The following is a 13770-nucleotide window of genomic DNA, read 5'->3' on the forward strand; positions in this document are numbered from 1 at the left end:
AGAAACAAAATAGGGAAACACCCTTCACAATAGTTACAAATAATATAAAATATCATGGGATAACTCTGACCAAGCAAGAGAAAGATCTGTATGACTCGACCTTCAAGTCTCTCAAGAAGAAAATCAAAGAAGATCTCAACAAGTGGAGAGATCTCCCATGCTCAAGGATTCGTAGGCTTAATATAGTAAAAATGGCCATCCTACCAAAAGCAATGTACAGATTCAATGCAATCCTCATCAAAATCCCAACACAATTCTTCACAGACATGGAAAGAGCAATGCTCAAATTCATAAGAAAAAAAAACCCAAAAAAAAAACCAGGACAATGAAAATAATTCTTAACAATAAAAGAACTTCTAGGGGACTCACATTCCCTGACCTCAAGCAGTATTACAGAGCAACACTGATAAAAACTGCATGATATTGGTACAGAAACAGACAGGTCAATCAGTGGAATAGAATTGAAGACCGAGAAACAAATTCTCAAATTTATGAACACTTGATCTTTGGCAAAGAAACCAAAAATGGAAAAAAGAAAGCATCTTTAATAAATTATGCTGGTCTAACTGGCAGTCAGTATGTAGAAAAATGAAAATAGGCCCATGTTTGTCACCATGAACAAAGTTCAAGTCCAAGTCACTGGCATTGGGAGGGGGTGGATTTCCTAAACAGAAAGCCTCATGCTGTAAGACCAAGAATTGATGAATGGGACCTCATGAAACTGAAAAGCTTCTGTAAGGCAAAAGACACAATCAACAGGACAAATCACCAACCTTCAGAATGGGGAAAAAATCTTCCCTAACCCTACATCCAATAGAGGGCTAATACCCATAATATATAAAGAACTTAAGAAGTTAACCTCCAGAAAAGCAAACAACCCAATCAAAAAAAGTGGTATAGAGCTAAACTGAGGATTCACAACAGAGGAATCTCAAATGGCCAAGAAGCACTTAAAGAAGTGTTGAACATCTTTAGTCACTAGGGAAATGAAAATCCAAAACAACCCTGAAATTCCACCTTTCACCAATTGGAATGGCTAATATCAAAATCTTAGGTGACAGCATATGTTGGCGAGAATGTGGAGAAAGGACAGTCCTCTGTTGCTGGTTGTGATAATCAGAAGCTGGAAGGAACCCAAATGTCCCACCACGGAAGAATATTCAAAATGTGGTTCATTTATACAATGGAAAATTAATCAGCTATTAAAAATGAGGACATCATGAGTTTTGCAGGCAAGTGAATGGAACTAGAAAGTATCATCCTGAGTTAGGTAACTCAGACCCAAAAGAACATGCAGGGGATGCATTCACAGAACTCAAGAAGTTTAACAAGCAGAGAGGCCCAAGTGAGGATGCTTAAATCCCACTTGGGAGGGAGAAGAAAATAATCACTGGAGGCAGAGGGAGGGAGGGATCTGGGTGGGAGAGTGAAGGAGGGGGGAAAGGGGAAAAATGATCAGGTGTGGGGGGTGGAACAGGAGAGAACCAGCAGAATGAACAGAAATATCCAACCTCAGAAGGTGGGAGGTGGGGGAACCCTCTAGAAGGTACCAGAGACCTGGGAGGTGAGAGACTCTCAGGACTGAAGGGGAGGGACCTTAGATGAAATGCCCTACAGTGGGGAGAGGGAATTAGTGGAGCCCACCTCTAGGAAAAAACAAAGCAAAACAGGACATCAAAAATTCAGACGCAGAACTATTCTTGTATAAAAGAACTGCAGGGACAAAAATGTAGAAGAGACCGAGAAAGGTGGTCCAGTGACTTGCCCAGCTTGGGATCCATCTCAAGGGGAGGCTTCTACACCTGACACTATTACTAATGCTATGGAGTACTTACAGACAGGAGCCTAGCATGGCGGTCCTCTGAGAGGCCCAACAAGCAGCTGGCTGAGACAGATGCAGATACTTATGCCCAAACTGAAGTCTGGGATCCCTGTGGTTAAATTAGGGGAAGGCTGGAAGAAGCTGAGGAGGAGGGTGACCCCATAGGAAGACCAGCGGTCTCAACTAACCCAGCCCCCGATATCTCTTAGACACTGAGCCATCAACCAGGCAGCATACACAAGACGGTCTTAGGCCCTGACATATATACAGCAGAGGACTGCCTGGTTTGGTGTGCCTAACTCTTGAGAGGCTTGAGGACCCAGGAGTGGACAGGCATGGGGGGCATCCTCTTGGCAACAGTGGGGAGTAGGAATGGGATAAGGAACTGTGTGTGGGGGATCAGGATGTGGGCAGTGGCTGGACTTGCAAAAAACAAAAGTAATAAAATAAAATTAAAAAAGAATGAGCAAGTTGGATCCCTAGTGCAGGGGAATATGAGGGGGGGCAATAAGGGGGATGCATAGGGGGAAATACCTGTATGGGGGGAGGGGAGGGGAGGGAGGGGAGGAAGGAATGGGGCTTATGGCCAGGAAACCTGGAAGGGAATAACCTTTGAAATATAAGTAAAGAAATATACCTAATAAAAAAATTAAAAAAAAAGAATGAGCAAAATAAAAAAAGAAGGAAGGAAAGAGAGTAAGAAGAAAAATGCAAGTGTCTATCCATTTTCTTTTACTAGATGGTATTTTATTCCATGTTATTTCTGTAGGTGAAGTACAAGAAAGATGTTCAAACCATGCACGAGCCAGTTTCAGATCTCCCAAACTTGTTGTTCTTAGACCATGCTCTGAAAGCCAGCAGAATGCTCAGTGGAGTAAGTGGGTTGTCCGGTGGCCACCGTAGAGTAGATGTGTGCTCCTGGTCTTACCTGCTTCATTCGCCGTGCCTGTGTGCTATGCTCCCAACAACTGACCTGCAGAGTGGCTGCCTGCTTGTGCTAATCCCACGGCAGTCGTCTCTTCGTAAAAGAGCTCCTTTTCTTAACTTACTTTACCCATTTCATACATGTATGGGATATATTTTAGTCCGTTCACTCTGTCTTATCCCCCATTCTTCGTCTGCTCCAACCGCTTCTTGCCAACACGTACGGCTCCTACTTTCTTGTCTTTGTGCGTGTTTGACACACTGAGTTTAGTGAGGGTTGCCCGAAAGCACGTGGGTTGGAGGTTATCTGCTGGAGCACAGACAGAGCTGTATGACTCTGAAGAAAGCGATACCCAATGTGGGTTCTTGCAGCTCCTGGCAGCGCATGAGCATGAGCACGTTCGTTGGTACTGCTCTAAGCGAGCCTCCCATCCGTCTTCTTCATTTCTTCATTTGTATCAGAATGAAACCACTTGATGTTCATGTCCTGTAGCCAGGGATCTTCTTTTACGAACCATGCCAGCGTAACATATATGATAATGTATGTTATATCTTCAGTAGCAAACATTCTTGTTCTTATGTAGTATGTATAAACACATATAAAATTAGTCACAGATTAAACTATTTTCTCTGACAGGAAATCATGAAGGTGCTTATATTTCATGGCCTCTATTTGAGGTTAGTCTTGAGATGGATTCCACGATATCTATCAAGTCAGCAAGGAGGGCTTTATGTCCTCATGGTAATATTTGTGTTTACTATTCATAAGGTCAGTCCCTCAGAGCTCTAGCCTGCTGGGATACCGTGTCCACCCTTGGTGCATCTGGATACTGACTTCACTAGCTCTTACAGCCGATGACTCCTGGTCATTGCTGGCTCCTCTTTGCACATATCCAGATGCCACATGTTAATGATTGACTCTGATTTGACCGCAACTCATTTCCATGCCTATTCTAATAATAACCACCCATTCACTTAAAATCGTCTTAACTGACAGAACAGATCCAGATCAGATGAAGAAACACTCATTCTGTAAGGCGTGAGAAAAAGTGAAGGTGGTCTTTTAAGTAGCTGAGCCCTCTGTCCTCGGTATAAAGCCCCTCCAAGACTAGATCTCTAAACCTTCGCCTCAAGTTCTTAGCATTGGCAAAGCACTATTCGTCATTTCTATGTCCACTCTTTCTTGCACTGACACCACCAGCCTTCCCAGGGTGCACACTGCACATAAGAGATTCACACTTGGAGAGATTCATTTTTAATTTATTTAAAAAAGTATTGGTATTTGGGTCAAAAGCAGTGTATTATTGTTTCCAGTGTTAAAGCCATATTGACAGGCTCAGAATTAGCCTTTGGTGTCAGGGCCTTAGGATTCCATTGTCCTACCTTCTCCAAGCTCACCCTCCACTGGCGTACATATCCCCACCACCCTTGCATTTCTGTTCTGGGTTCACACTTTGTGACTCACACACTCGTCCCATCATCTTCTGCGCCCTCTGCTTTCTTCATTCTCCAGCGTCTTTTGTTCAATGGTAGTGCTTGCCTGGGCCTGTTCCACCCCCACTCAGACTAACTCTCCTAGGACCATGGGGATTCCTGTGTAAATAAATGAGCAAGAATGTTTACCTCTCACCGGCAACATTTCTTTTCAAAATGTTGACGTTTGTTTTGCAATAGAGAAAATGAATCAAATTTAGAAGTACACGGTCGTTGTCATCTCCCCAACAGAAAGCCTGACAGAGTCACGTTGCCCATTTTATTCGCTATTCATGGAGCTTTGATCTCCCGTTTGCCTCAGTCTGTATCACAGAAATGATTACATCACTCGATGGGCCAGAGAGTTTGACTTCTCTGAATCATTTACGTATTAAAATTGTATGACATTATATATGTCCTATTTTTTTTTTAAGTTAGAATAGCCTCTTAAAAAAACGAATCAAAATTTTCTTGATGTATAAAGGTGACCGGATTTTATTAAAACATTGAAGAATAACTTTCTTGTTAGGTATTTTGCCGAAGTTCAGAGCTAGTTTGCTGTAAGTGGCTATTTTATTAAACATCTCTGGATGTATTGGTCTGTACCACAATTTTTGCATTTTAATGTGTCATGTGTAGAGCAGGATGAGAACTTTAAAATCCTGTCCAGAATCATGAATTCGATGTTTGAAGAAACACTTTGCAGTGAAAATGGAGCTTTCATTTCCTTACAATGTTACATAAATTTAAACAATTTATGCTATGTTATTCTACATAACGTCCACTAGGAGGCAACAGAGACTAGTCAATACAGAAAACAAGCCCCTGCGTCAGAAATTTCATTTGCAGATTGGCGTTCAAAGGATTTGGGCTTAGCCTGTACATAGTATGTATCCACGAGAGACTTCATTAGTTGTGGACTCTGACTCCACAGTAGAATATATTCTACCTTAATGCATTCGAATTATAGTTGTTCAATAAGTAGATATTATAAAAAAAAATCTAAGCAAACTATAAACGTTTTTGATATCTTATTTCAGGTTTAAGGATTGCGTTTTGTTTTGTTTTTTGTTTTTTTCTTTTTTTCGGAGCTGGGGACCAAACACAGGGCCTTGCGCTTGCTAGGCAAGTGCTCTACTGCTGAGCTAAATCCCCAACCCCTGCCTTTTGTTTGAATTAGACTTTTACTTAGTTTTAAATTAAAACTCATAGAGGAACCTAAGATGTAACCCTATGAGCTTTATTAAGACTTTCCCGTGGTACTTTCCAAACTCATTTCATTCTGGTTAGAATTCAGTGATATTTATCCTTGCTCCTCAAGGGACAGGAAGCACTTGAAGTCAGGCTCCCTCTGGAACTTTGTCCCTGCGGAGGGAGCAACAGCTCTGTGGCAGGTCACCTCTGTCTCCTGTTCCTGATGCTCAGGGCTAACTCCCTCTCTTGCTTCTGTCCTCAGAGTGTCTTCTGGGATCACCCCAGTCTCCATCACCACTTCGTTTAGGTTTCTCTTCAAGAGCTGCATGAATTCCTCCACTCTACACAAAACCATTTTTTTCCTGGAACCCATAGGCAATGAGTTTTTACCTTTGTAGGTCCCCGCAGATCTCGGAGGACTACTGTTTGCTCATAGAAGTCTTTTCCAAGTAGGACTAATTGCTAAGTGTCCGGTTTCTGGTGCTAGAAGTCTTGTTCTGCTGGGGCTGGTCTAAAGTAAAATGCCAGCTGTAGTGTTCTGGTCTCTTCCAAATTTACCTTCTCATGCACGTCATAATAGCAGAGGGTCTACACCAACATCTTTGACTTAAAATTCCAATCAATCGGAACTGGAGAAATGGCCCAGTGGCTAAGATCAATGGCTGCTCTTCCAGAGGTCCTGAGTTCAATTCCCAGCAACCACATGGTGGCTCGCAAGCATCTGTGATGGGATCTGATGCCCTCTTCTGGCCTGCAGGTATACATGTAGAAAGAGTGCTCATATGTTGTGGTAAATATTTAAAAAAAAAATACAAAAAACCTGAACCTTTTATCCCAAGCTAGTGCTGGCACCCAGAGGGCCACGTGGCACTGTGGGGTACTTTTATCTCAGTGGCTCTACACTGTCCCCAAGTACTCTTGGACCCAGGCAATCTCTGAACTGTTCCAGCATGGCACCTTGCCACACACTGGTCTCTAGACTTAGTACCGGCACCTGTGGGGCTGCATAAAACTCACCATAATTTATCTCTGGTTATTATCTCTCACCTCATCTCTCTGCCAGCTGCGAAAATCAAGACTCAACAAACTGAGAATTTATATGTTAAATTCTCAATCCACAATACATGCACAGAATAAGCTCACAACCAATTGATAAGGATATAAACCACCTACCTAGATAAGATAAATTTGCCTACAGAAATCCATCCCTTAAGAAATATACATAGCTACCTTGGCAATTCAAGACCACCCGGATCTGGGTCGTCCTCCATCTCCATCTTGATTCTCCCCCTCCTTCCCCTTCTCTCCCACCTTGCAAAAGCTTTGTCCCCACACTATTTTTACTGTCCAGTCATGCCCTTGACCTAACTTGAGCCAGCCCTCACTTGCACATAGACATCAACCTATACTCAGTCATAAAATAAATCTTAAAAAAGAAAATCCAATTGTACCCATTTTCTTCAGGTCCTTTTCTCGGTGCCTCTCATCCTTCCTTAGAATTTAGAGAATTAGCTCCATTATTTTTCAGCTTCTCTATGTCTTCATCACTTCCATTCTTGCTCATGGCCCAGCTTCTGTCTCCAGCCACCTTCCTGGAGCCTAGCTTCCCTTGCTCTCTTCTTTGGTTTCTATCTCTTCTGGACACTGTTGAACACCGTTCTGTCCTGTGATAAGAAGTAGTGTCTGTGTGTCACCACACTTTGCCCACTCAAGATCCACTGGATCCCATCTAATGATCTTTCGTTTGTGACTGTGCCCCATGTCACATTCGTAATTAATCACTGAATGTTTCTCGAGCTCTTGTGCTCTTCCCTACAGCGAGACCGTCTGGCTGTGTCCACTTCCTTAGGTGCAGAACCTCCCCCATGCCAGCTGTCACAGAGACTGGCTCTATGGCGGCCCTGCTGCTCCTTTCCACTGGCTTCTATGTTGCCTGCTTCACTAAGAGTTGTCAGGAGACTGGCTCAGTCTGTCGCCCAGGGTTACCTGGAACTCACAGTCATCCTCCTGTCTCAGCCTCCCACGTGCTGGGATAAGAGTCATCACCACATGCCAGTTACATTCTTAAGTCTTAATTTTACTCATCAGTCTTTTTTAATCCTAACTGATTTTCATGCTTTTTTAAGTGGGAATATAAAAAGAATTTTGAAGAAAACAAAGGATCGTATCACTTTGATGCGGAGGCCCCTGAACACCTGCACCATAAAGGAAATGCCACCCTCCAGAGTCAGGTGAGTTCTCCGAGCTCTGCTCATCCCCTAAACACACATGACCATCGGGTTGCCCACTAGAATGGAGCCCAAGGACATTTCAGAAAAAAACATTATTGCAGATCCTTCTTTTTCTTTGGGTCAGCTGAAACCATGTTTTGACATATAAAAGTTTCGTAAAAATAAGTTCTTCATATAATTAAAAAGTTTAGATCTAGGAACTAATTAAATGGTGATCAAATCTCATGATGATTTAAAATTTTACAGTGTGCTGATTTGACATTTTTGAGCTACAAAATTAATTTTCTGGGTGTAAGGTTTATTATAATTTCTCCATTTAATTATAAGTGTTATTGGAAAGGGAAAACATCCTCACTAATGCATTTTAAATTAATGTTTCTTCTAACTATGAAACCCTATGTGTTCTGTAAAAGAACTTAATTTTTTTTCTTCCTAGCACATTGTGAAGTCAATATCTGTTTTAAAATTATCTATTCAAGTTTAAATAGTTGCTAAAGACGCCATTTCTTGCATCTATTAAGGTAAACATTTACATGGCTCCTTCAAATGTATTCTGTGGAACATAAACTCCATAATGATTTAAAAATAAATTCCTCCCTGCATCAGTTTTCATTCCTCTTGCCGTGATTAAATACCTCCGCAGAAGCAATTCAAGGGACAAAGGGTTTGCTGGGTTCCCAGGTTATAGTGTATCATTGTGGGGGAGCCTAGATGGTGGGCACTTGAAGCATCTGGTTACACAGATACATCCATAGTGAGGAACACACAGCAATGGAATAACATATACATTCTTGTGCCCAACGCACTCTTTCCCTTTTCCCACAGTCTAGGACAAAAAAATCTAAAGAATGATGTTACCTATTTTTAGGCTGTCTCTTCCCATATCAAGGAACATAAATGAACAGTTCCTTACAGGCATGTGCTCAGGCTAACCTGAGGTAGAACCTCATTGAGATTCTTTCCCAGGGGAGACTAGCGTGTAGTGAGTTGACATTTAAGCACCCCCTCCCCAATATTTGGGAACACAAGAGTTTCGTCTTTAAATTCTCTTCTCTCTGTGTCTCTCTGTTCCCTTCCCTCCCTCTCCCCCCCCCTTGCTTCCTCTTTCACCGCCTCCCTTCCTTCTCAACTTGCAACTGACCTACTTCTGCCTCCCCAGGGTTGGGTGTACACACATTTACCCTTATGCCTGTCTTAAATTCTCATTTTGCTTTCAGTTCTTCCCACAAAACCATATTCTACTGTAGTATGATACCACATGCATGCAGCATAATTGTCTATGATAAAAAACTATGTCACTAATAGGCATTTCAAATTTTATTTCCTGTTGTCACAAAGTTCTAAGTTTAAGAAATTTTCTTTTAGCTCCATCTAGTTATCGTTAGCATTGTATAACTCAAATAACTTCGCAAGCGGCTACGAAGCCTGAGAATTAATGAAAACAAATTTCTGAGTGAAGTGAGTCATGACCAAAGCTTTTCTAGGAACTCAGTAATAATATTGCCAAAATACAAACTATTCCGATGGCTTACATACCATTTTAGCTTTTGTTTCTACAGAATAGAAGGCACCAAGTTGGGGATAGCTCTCAGCTAATAAAAATGCTTGCTTTGCAAGTATTGAAGAGTAAAGCTCATCCCTAGAACCAGGCCAACATCTGGGAGCAGCTGCATGTCTGTCCCTGTAACTGTAATCTTGTGTGTTGCGGTGATGGAGGCAGAGGAGGTGCCAGGGTTCGCTGGCTCGAAGCCTAATTTCACATCCTGATGTCTCTGCCTCAAGGAAGTATGACAGAAAACACTAGAACAGTAAGCCCAGCATCCTCGTCTGGCCTCTCTGGCATATGTGCAGGCACAAATACCTGCACACACATATGTGCACACACCAAACCCATACACCACAGACATATACACGTATGTATACCTGCACAAAGAAAAGAGAAAAAAAAAATCAAAGCCTGAAGCGACAGAAACTGTCCTTCCCTCTATAAACAGAAAGGAGACAAAACTAATTTTAATTGATACAAATAATGCATAATGTGATATTATTGAATAATGGATAAAGAAATGGAAGGAAATCATATTATGATTTGGTCATTAGCCATGGAGAAACTCAGGGGTTCTAGGGAACATTGTTCCTTCTTTTGACAGAGGGGTAATCAAATCCATTTTTAAAACTCATGATGAATTACTAGACATGGAAACTACCACCAAGATCTCTCTACCTTTTCTGACTTTCATTCTTCCCTGACCCATGTATGAATGGTATGAGTACATATATGAATTTAACAAATATCTCCATATTCTACTTATTTGGCACAACAGTTTCTTTGTCCTCTATAGAATACGTTAGTTAATGTCCCACAACACCAAATACCTTTTGGTTGGGCTAACATAAAATTTTATTCTTAAAAGTTTTTATGTTTGGCCCATATGCTTTTCTTATATGTCACTGACTCTGGGGAACACACTCGTCACTCTAAATTGCCAAATAACTTGATTAACACAAAACAGGATGATTAATTCTGGGTGCATTTATTGTGTTTTGTCTGCTACATGGGCTTTTGTTTGTTATTGTTATTGTTAGGAATTGAACTCAAGACCTTTTTCCTGCTAAGACTGTGCCCTGACACGGAGCTATACACAGCCCTTATTTTTTATATGATTTTAGTATTTTTTTTTCAACACAGGTAAAATACAGAGAAGAATATGAGAAGAATAAGGGGAAGTCCATGCTTGACTTTGTTGAGACACCATCATATCAGTCTTCAAAGGAGGCTCAGAAGATGCAGAGCGAGGTAGGGTGCTGGGCTTGTCACCACAAGTGTCCCATAGATACTTGATGGTTTCTCATTTGAAAAGAATCACTCAGTGATGAGTGGGGTCTAGAGATAAGAGCGCTGTTCTGTGGGGCTGGCTTGGGGGGACCTGTGGTATAGACCCAACAGTGCTCTCTGGGGCTGGCTTGGGGGGACCTGTGGTATAGACCCAACATTGCTCTCTGGGGCTGGCTTGGGGGGACCTGTGGTATAGACCCAACATTGCTCTCTGGGGCTGGCTTGGGGACCTGTGGTATAGACCCAACATTGCTCTGGGGGGAGCAGGATCAAGGACCCCCCACTAGACTCAGCATGGCTGTGTAGGACAAGCTCAAGGACCTTGTTCTGGACTCAGCACAGCTCTGCAGGGCAGTTCCTGTGTTTTAGATCCGTACCCTCACTGCCAAAGGGCACTCAATTTGTCTGCTTCCCAGTTTTGCTGACCAGCAGCTCGAGCTGTCAGGCAGATACACTCCTCAGTGTTCTCAACTCACAGAAAAACAGTGACAGTTTCCAAATGACCAGGATTATAGCCAACACTTTCAAACTATCAATGCAAAATTGTATCTAGAACTAATTTTAAAATGAAGACCTGGTTGTTTTTCTTCCCCTTCCACTACAGTGGTAATGGAACGGACATTTAAATAGTTTATATGCTTATTTTGTGCCTGACACCTTGCTAAAAGCCTCACCTGCAACAACTCATTTAATCTTAAAGGTAATGGCTAGAGGAGAATATGATTCATATAATAATAATACACTCAAAGCAACAGTAAAACGATAAAGCAACAATAAAATCACGTATCTGGTAAATGTCACCAAGGTTTTAGGACCTGGTCACAGTCATGATATTTCCTTCCTTTTCTTTGCTTCACGTTTGTTTAACTGATCCTGTCACCTCCAGGGAGTACTTGAATGTATTGAGTTTGTTTACTTTTCTTCTAAGAGAAGATAATCCTGTCGCAGGTAGGATTATCCGTAGACTATGTTTTCTCAGACCAGGTGATTCCTTTCTTTTCTTTCCTTGAGGGTGTTTATTTACAGTCACTGTTTTATTTACAGTCAGTGTCTCTGTCTGTGGTCCCCAATGGGTATTACTTTTAAGGGACAGAAGCACTGGCCAGTCCTGTCAGATAGGTTAGTATTAACTTTTTTTTGTTCGTTTGTTTGCCATCTGCTTTGTTGAGATTTCTTCAGACAATCACCCTGGCCTCACTTGGTTAATTTCTTCTGTACGCCAAAGAGGAGAGAGGCATGATTTATCCTTTGCAGTCTTATCTTCTTAAGGCATTTTTATTGAGTTTGATAAAGAACAGTCAGTAGCTGTGATGACTGAGTGAGTTGTCTTGGCAGAGCCGCTAAACCTGGTCCAAGTTTGGAAGCCCACAAAAGCTCTTCTGAAAGAGGACAAATGACCCCGGATCGCATTGGTCTGTGACAGCATAGAGGGCATCTCGGGATATCCTTACATCGCACCATTGTTTTCCGTGGCACTGCTGCCTTGTATGTGAGCTTGCCTGGACTTTAATGGCGCTCCCCATTTTGTAGGAAATGCTTGGCCATTGTTGCAGACCTATAGCCCAGGGAGAGATTTGGACTTTCACAGTTCTCAGGAAGTTTAACTGTTAAACCCATGTTCGCTGAAGGACCATGGGAACAAAATACCCCATCCCATTTTTAAATGAAACCAGCGTCTGGAGGGTGGCTTCAGTCTTATCATTACCAAGATCTCACAGCTTCACCACAACCTCTCCATAACTTCATCTCGGCCTCACTGTGTCTCACGACCATGTTTCCTCAACCTTCCCATGACCTCCCCATGACCTCCCCATGACCTCTGCATGACCTCCCCATGACCTCCCCACCCATGACCTCCCCATGACCTCTCCATGACCTCCCCATGGCTTCCCCTTGGCCTCTGCGTGGTCCCTCCAAGGCTCCTCAGAGCACCCTGACAGCATCCTTATGCCTTCTTAGCTGGTTGACTCCTTGCTATTCTCTCCTGACATCTTTAGCTGGAGTCGGAGATGTGTAACTGGACTTATGGCTGTTTGGTGGATCTTTCTTTTCTTCCACGCTTTCAACCCCCAACACTAAGTAGGCAAGAAAAAGGATAAAGGGGCAAGGGGTGTCCTTAGACGACTTCCTGATGATTAGGATGTCCTTGTTCTTTGGAGCTAGTTTGACACTTGCTGTCAGGATCTCGAATTTCTTCTTCCTCTTCCTCCTCTTTTCTTTTTGTGCACTGCTGCTTGACAAACTGCAACCACTAGCAACTACCGGAATCCAACCACCAGCCAGCCAACCGGCCCCTTCCAGCAGGGCTCTCACATCTACTTATCTTCAGAAACGTCGTCACACTCAAAACCCATCTGCAGCTGGCAAAATCACACTCCAGACACAGCATGAGAAAAATCATAGTCAGCTGCTGTGGGCAGCCTGATTAAAATGAAAACACACTTTATAGTATTTTTATGTTTTCTAAAGAAACCAAAACTCTCACTAGAGACTCATGCTGAAAAGCCTTCTCTATACTGCTTCTGTTATTATATTAATTCTTCTCTGCACAAACTGTTTAACATTCTTCTCAGCAGTAAACCTGCACCCACCTCATCACTCACCGTGAGTGCATTTCCAGGCCCTGTTTCTGAATTAGAGAGAGCGGTCATTTGGAGAGGTGGGATTTTAGCTCCTCCTTCCTCATGACAGTCAGTCTCTCTCATTTTCTTCACCCTGCTTGCTCCTTCCCTCCCACCAGTGAACAAGCGCCCCTTTAATTATAGCCACTGATGATTAGACTTCTTTTATTTCCCTTCAGGTTTTTCTGAGTTTTGCTGGCACTCAGCAAAGTTTGATGAGAGTCAGGACTTCCCTTAGGGATCTCATTGGGCCAGATTGATATTCTCAAGGCTAGAGAAATAAATACCTAAAAATTTTTAGAGAAGGTATGATGTTAAAAGAGTACCTTAGGGTATAAAAACAACAAAGCAGACCGGAAGAGAGCCACCTGCCTTAGAGTTGGCTTTGAGCCTTTAAAACGAGCCTAGACTGTATTCCGTGAGATTCCTGCTATGGGAAAAGCCTGATTTCTAAGAAAGCTGTTCATGCCTTTCCGGGACCTTTAATCATGTGTATCTCATTTCTGTCCACCGCCAGGTATAGGGTTAATCTGTGCTTTCTAAAAGAATCTCTAAGTCTGTCCTCAGGAAGATCTTGTATTTTTCCTTGCACAGAAGTCTTTCTGCACAGAGCACACCGTGGGGTTTTGGTTCTTTCAGGTCATGCACTAGGCAGTTCCAGTCAAACCA

General features: G+C 42.5%; 1 protein-coding gene across 1 annotated transcript in view; it reads left to right on the top strand.

Moving 5' to 3' along the window:
- Nebl (nebulette) overlaps positions 1–13770 on the top strand; it is a 114241-nt gene that overhangs the window by 39771 nt on the left and 60700 nt on the right. The window contains 3 exon segments of the mRNA XM_032884610.1: positions 2592–2696; positions 7540–7644; positions 10334–10441. Coding sequence (XP_032740501.1) covers positions 2592–2696; positions 7540–7644; positions 10334–10441 — 318 coding nt within the window.

The sequence above is a fragment of the Rattus rattus genome, chromosome 14 (genome assembly GCF_011064425.1).
Source record: "Rattus rattus isolate New Zealand chromosome 14, Rrattus_CSIRO_v1, whole genome shotgun sequence".
NCBI classification, from domain to species: Eukaryota; Metazoa; Chordata; class Mammalia; order Rodentia; family Muridae; genus Rattus; species Rattus rattus.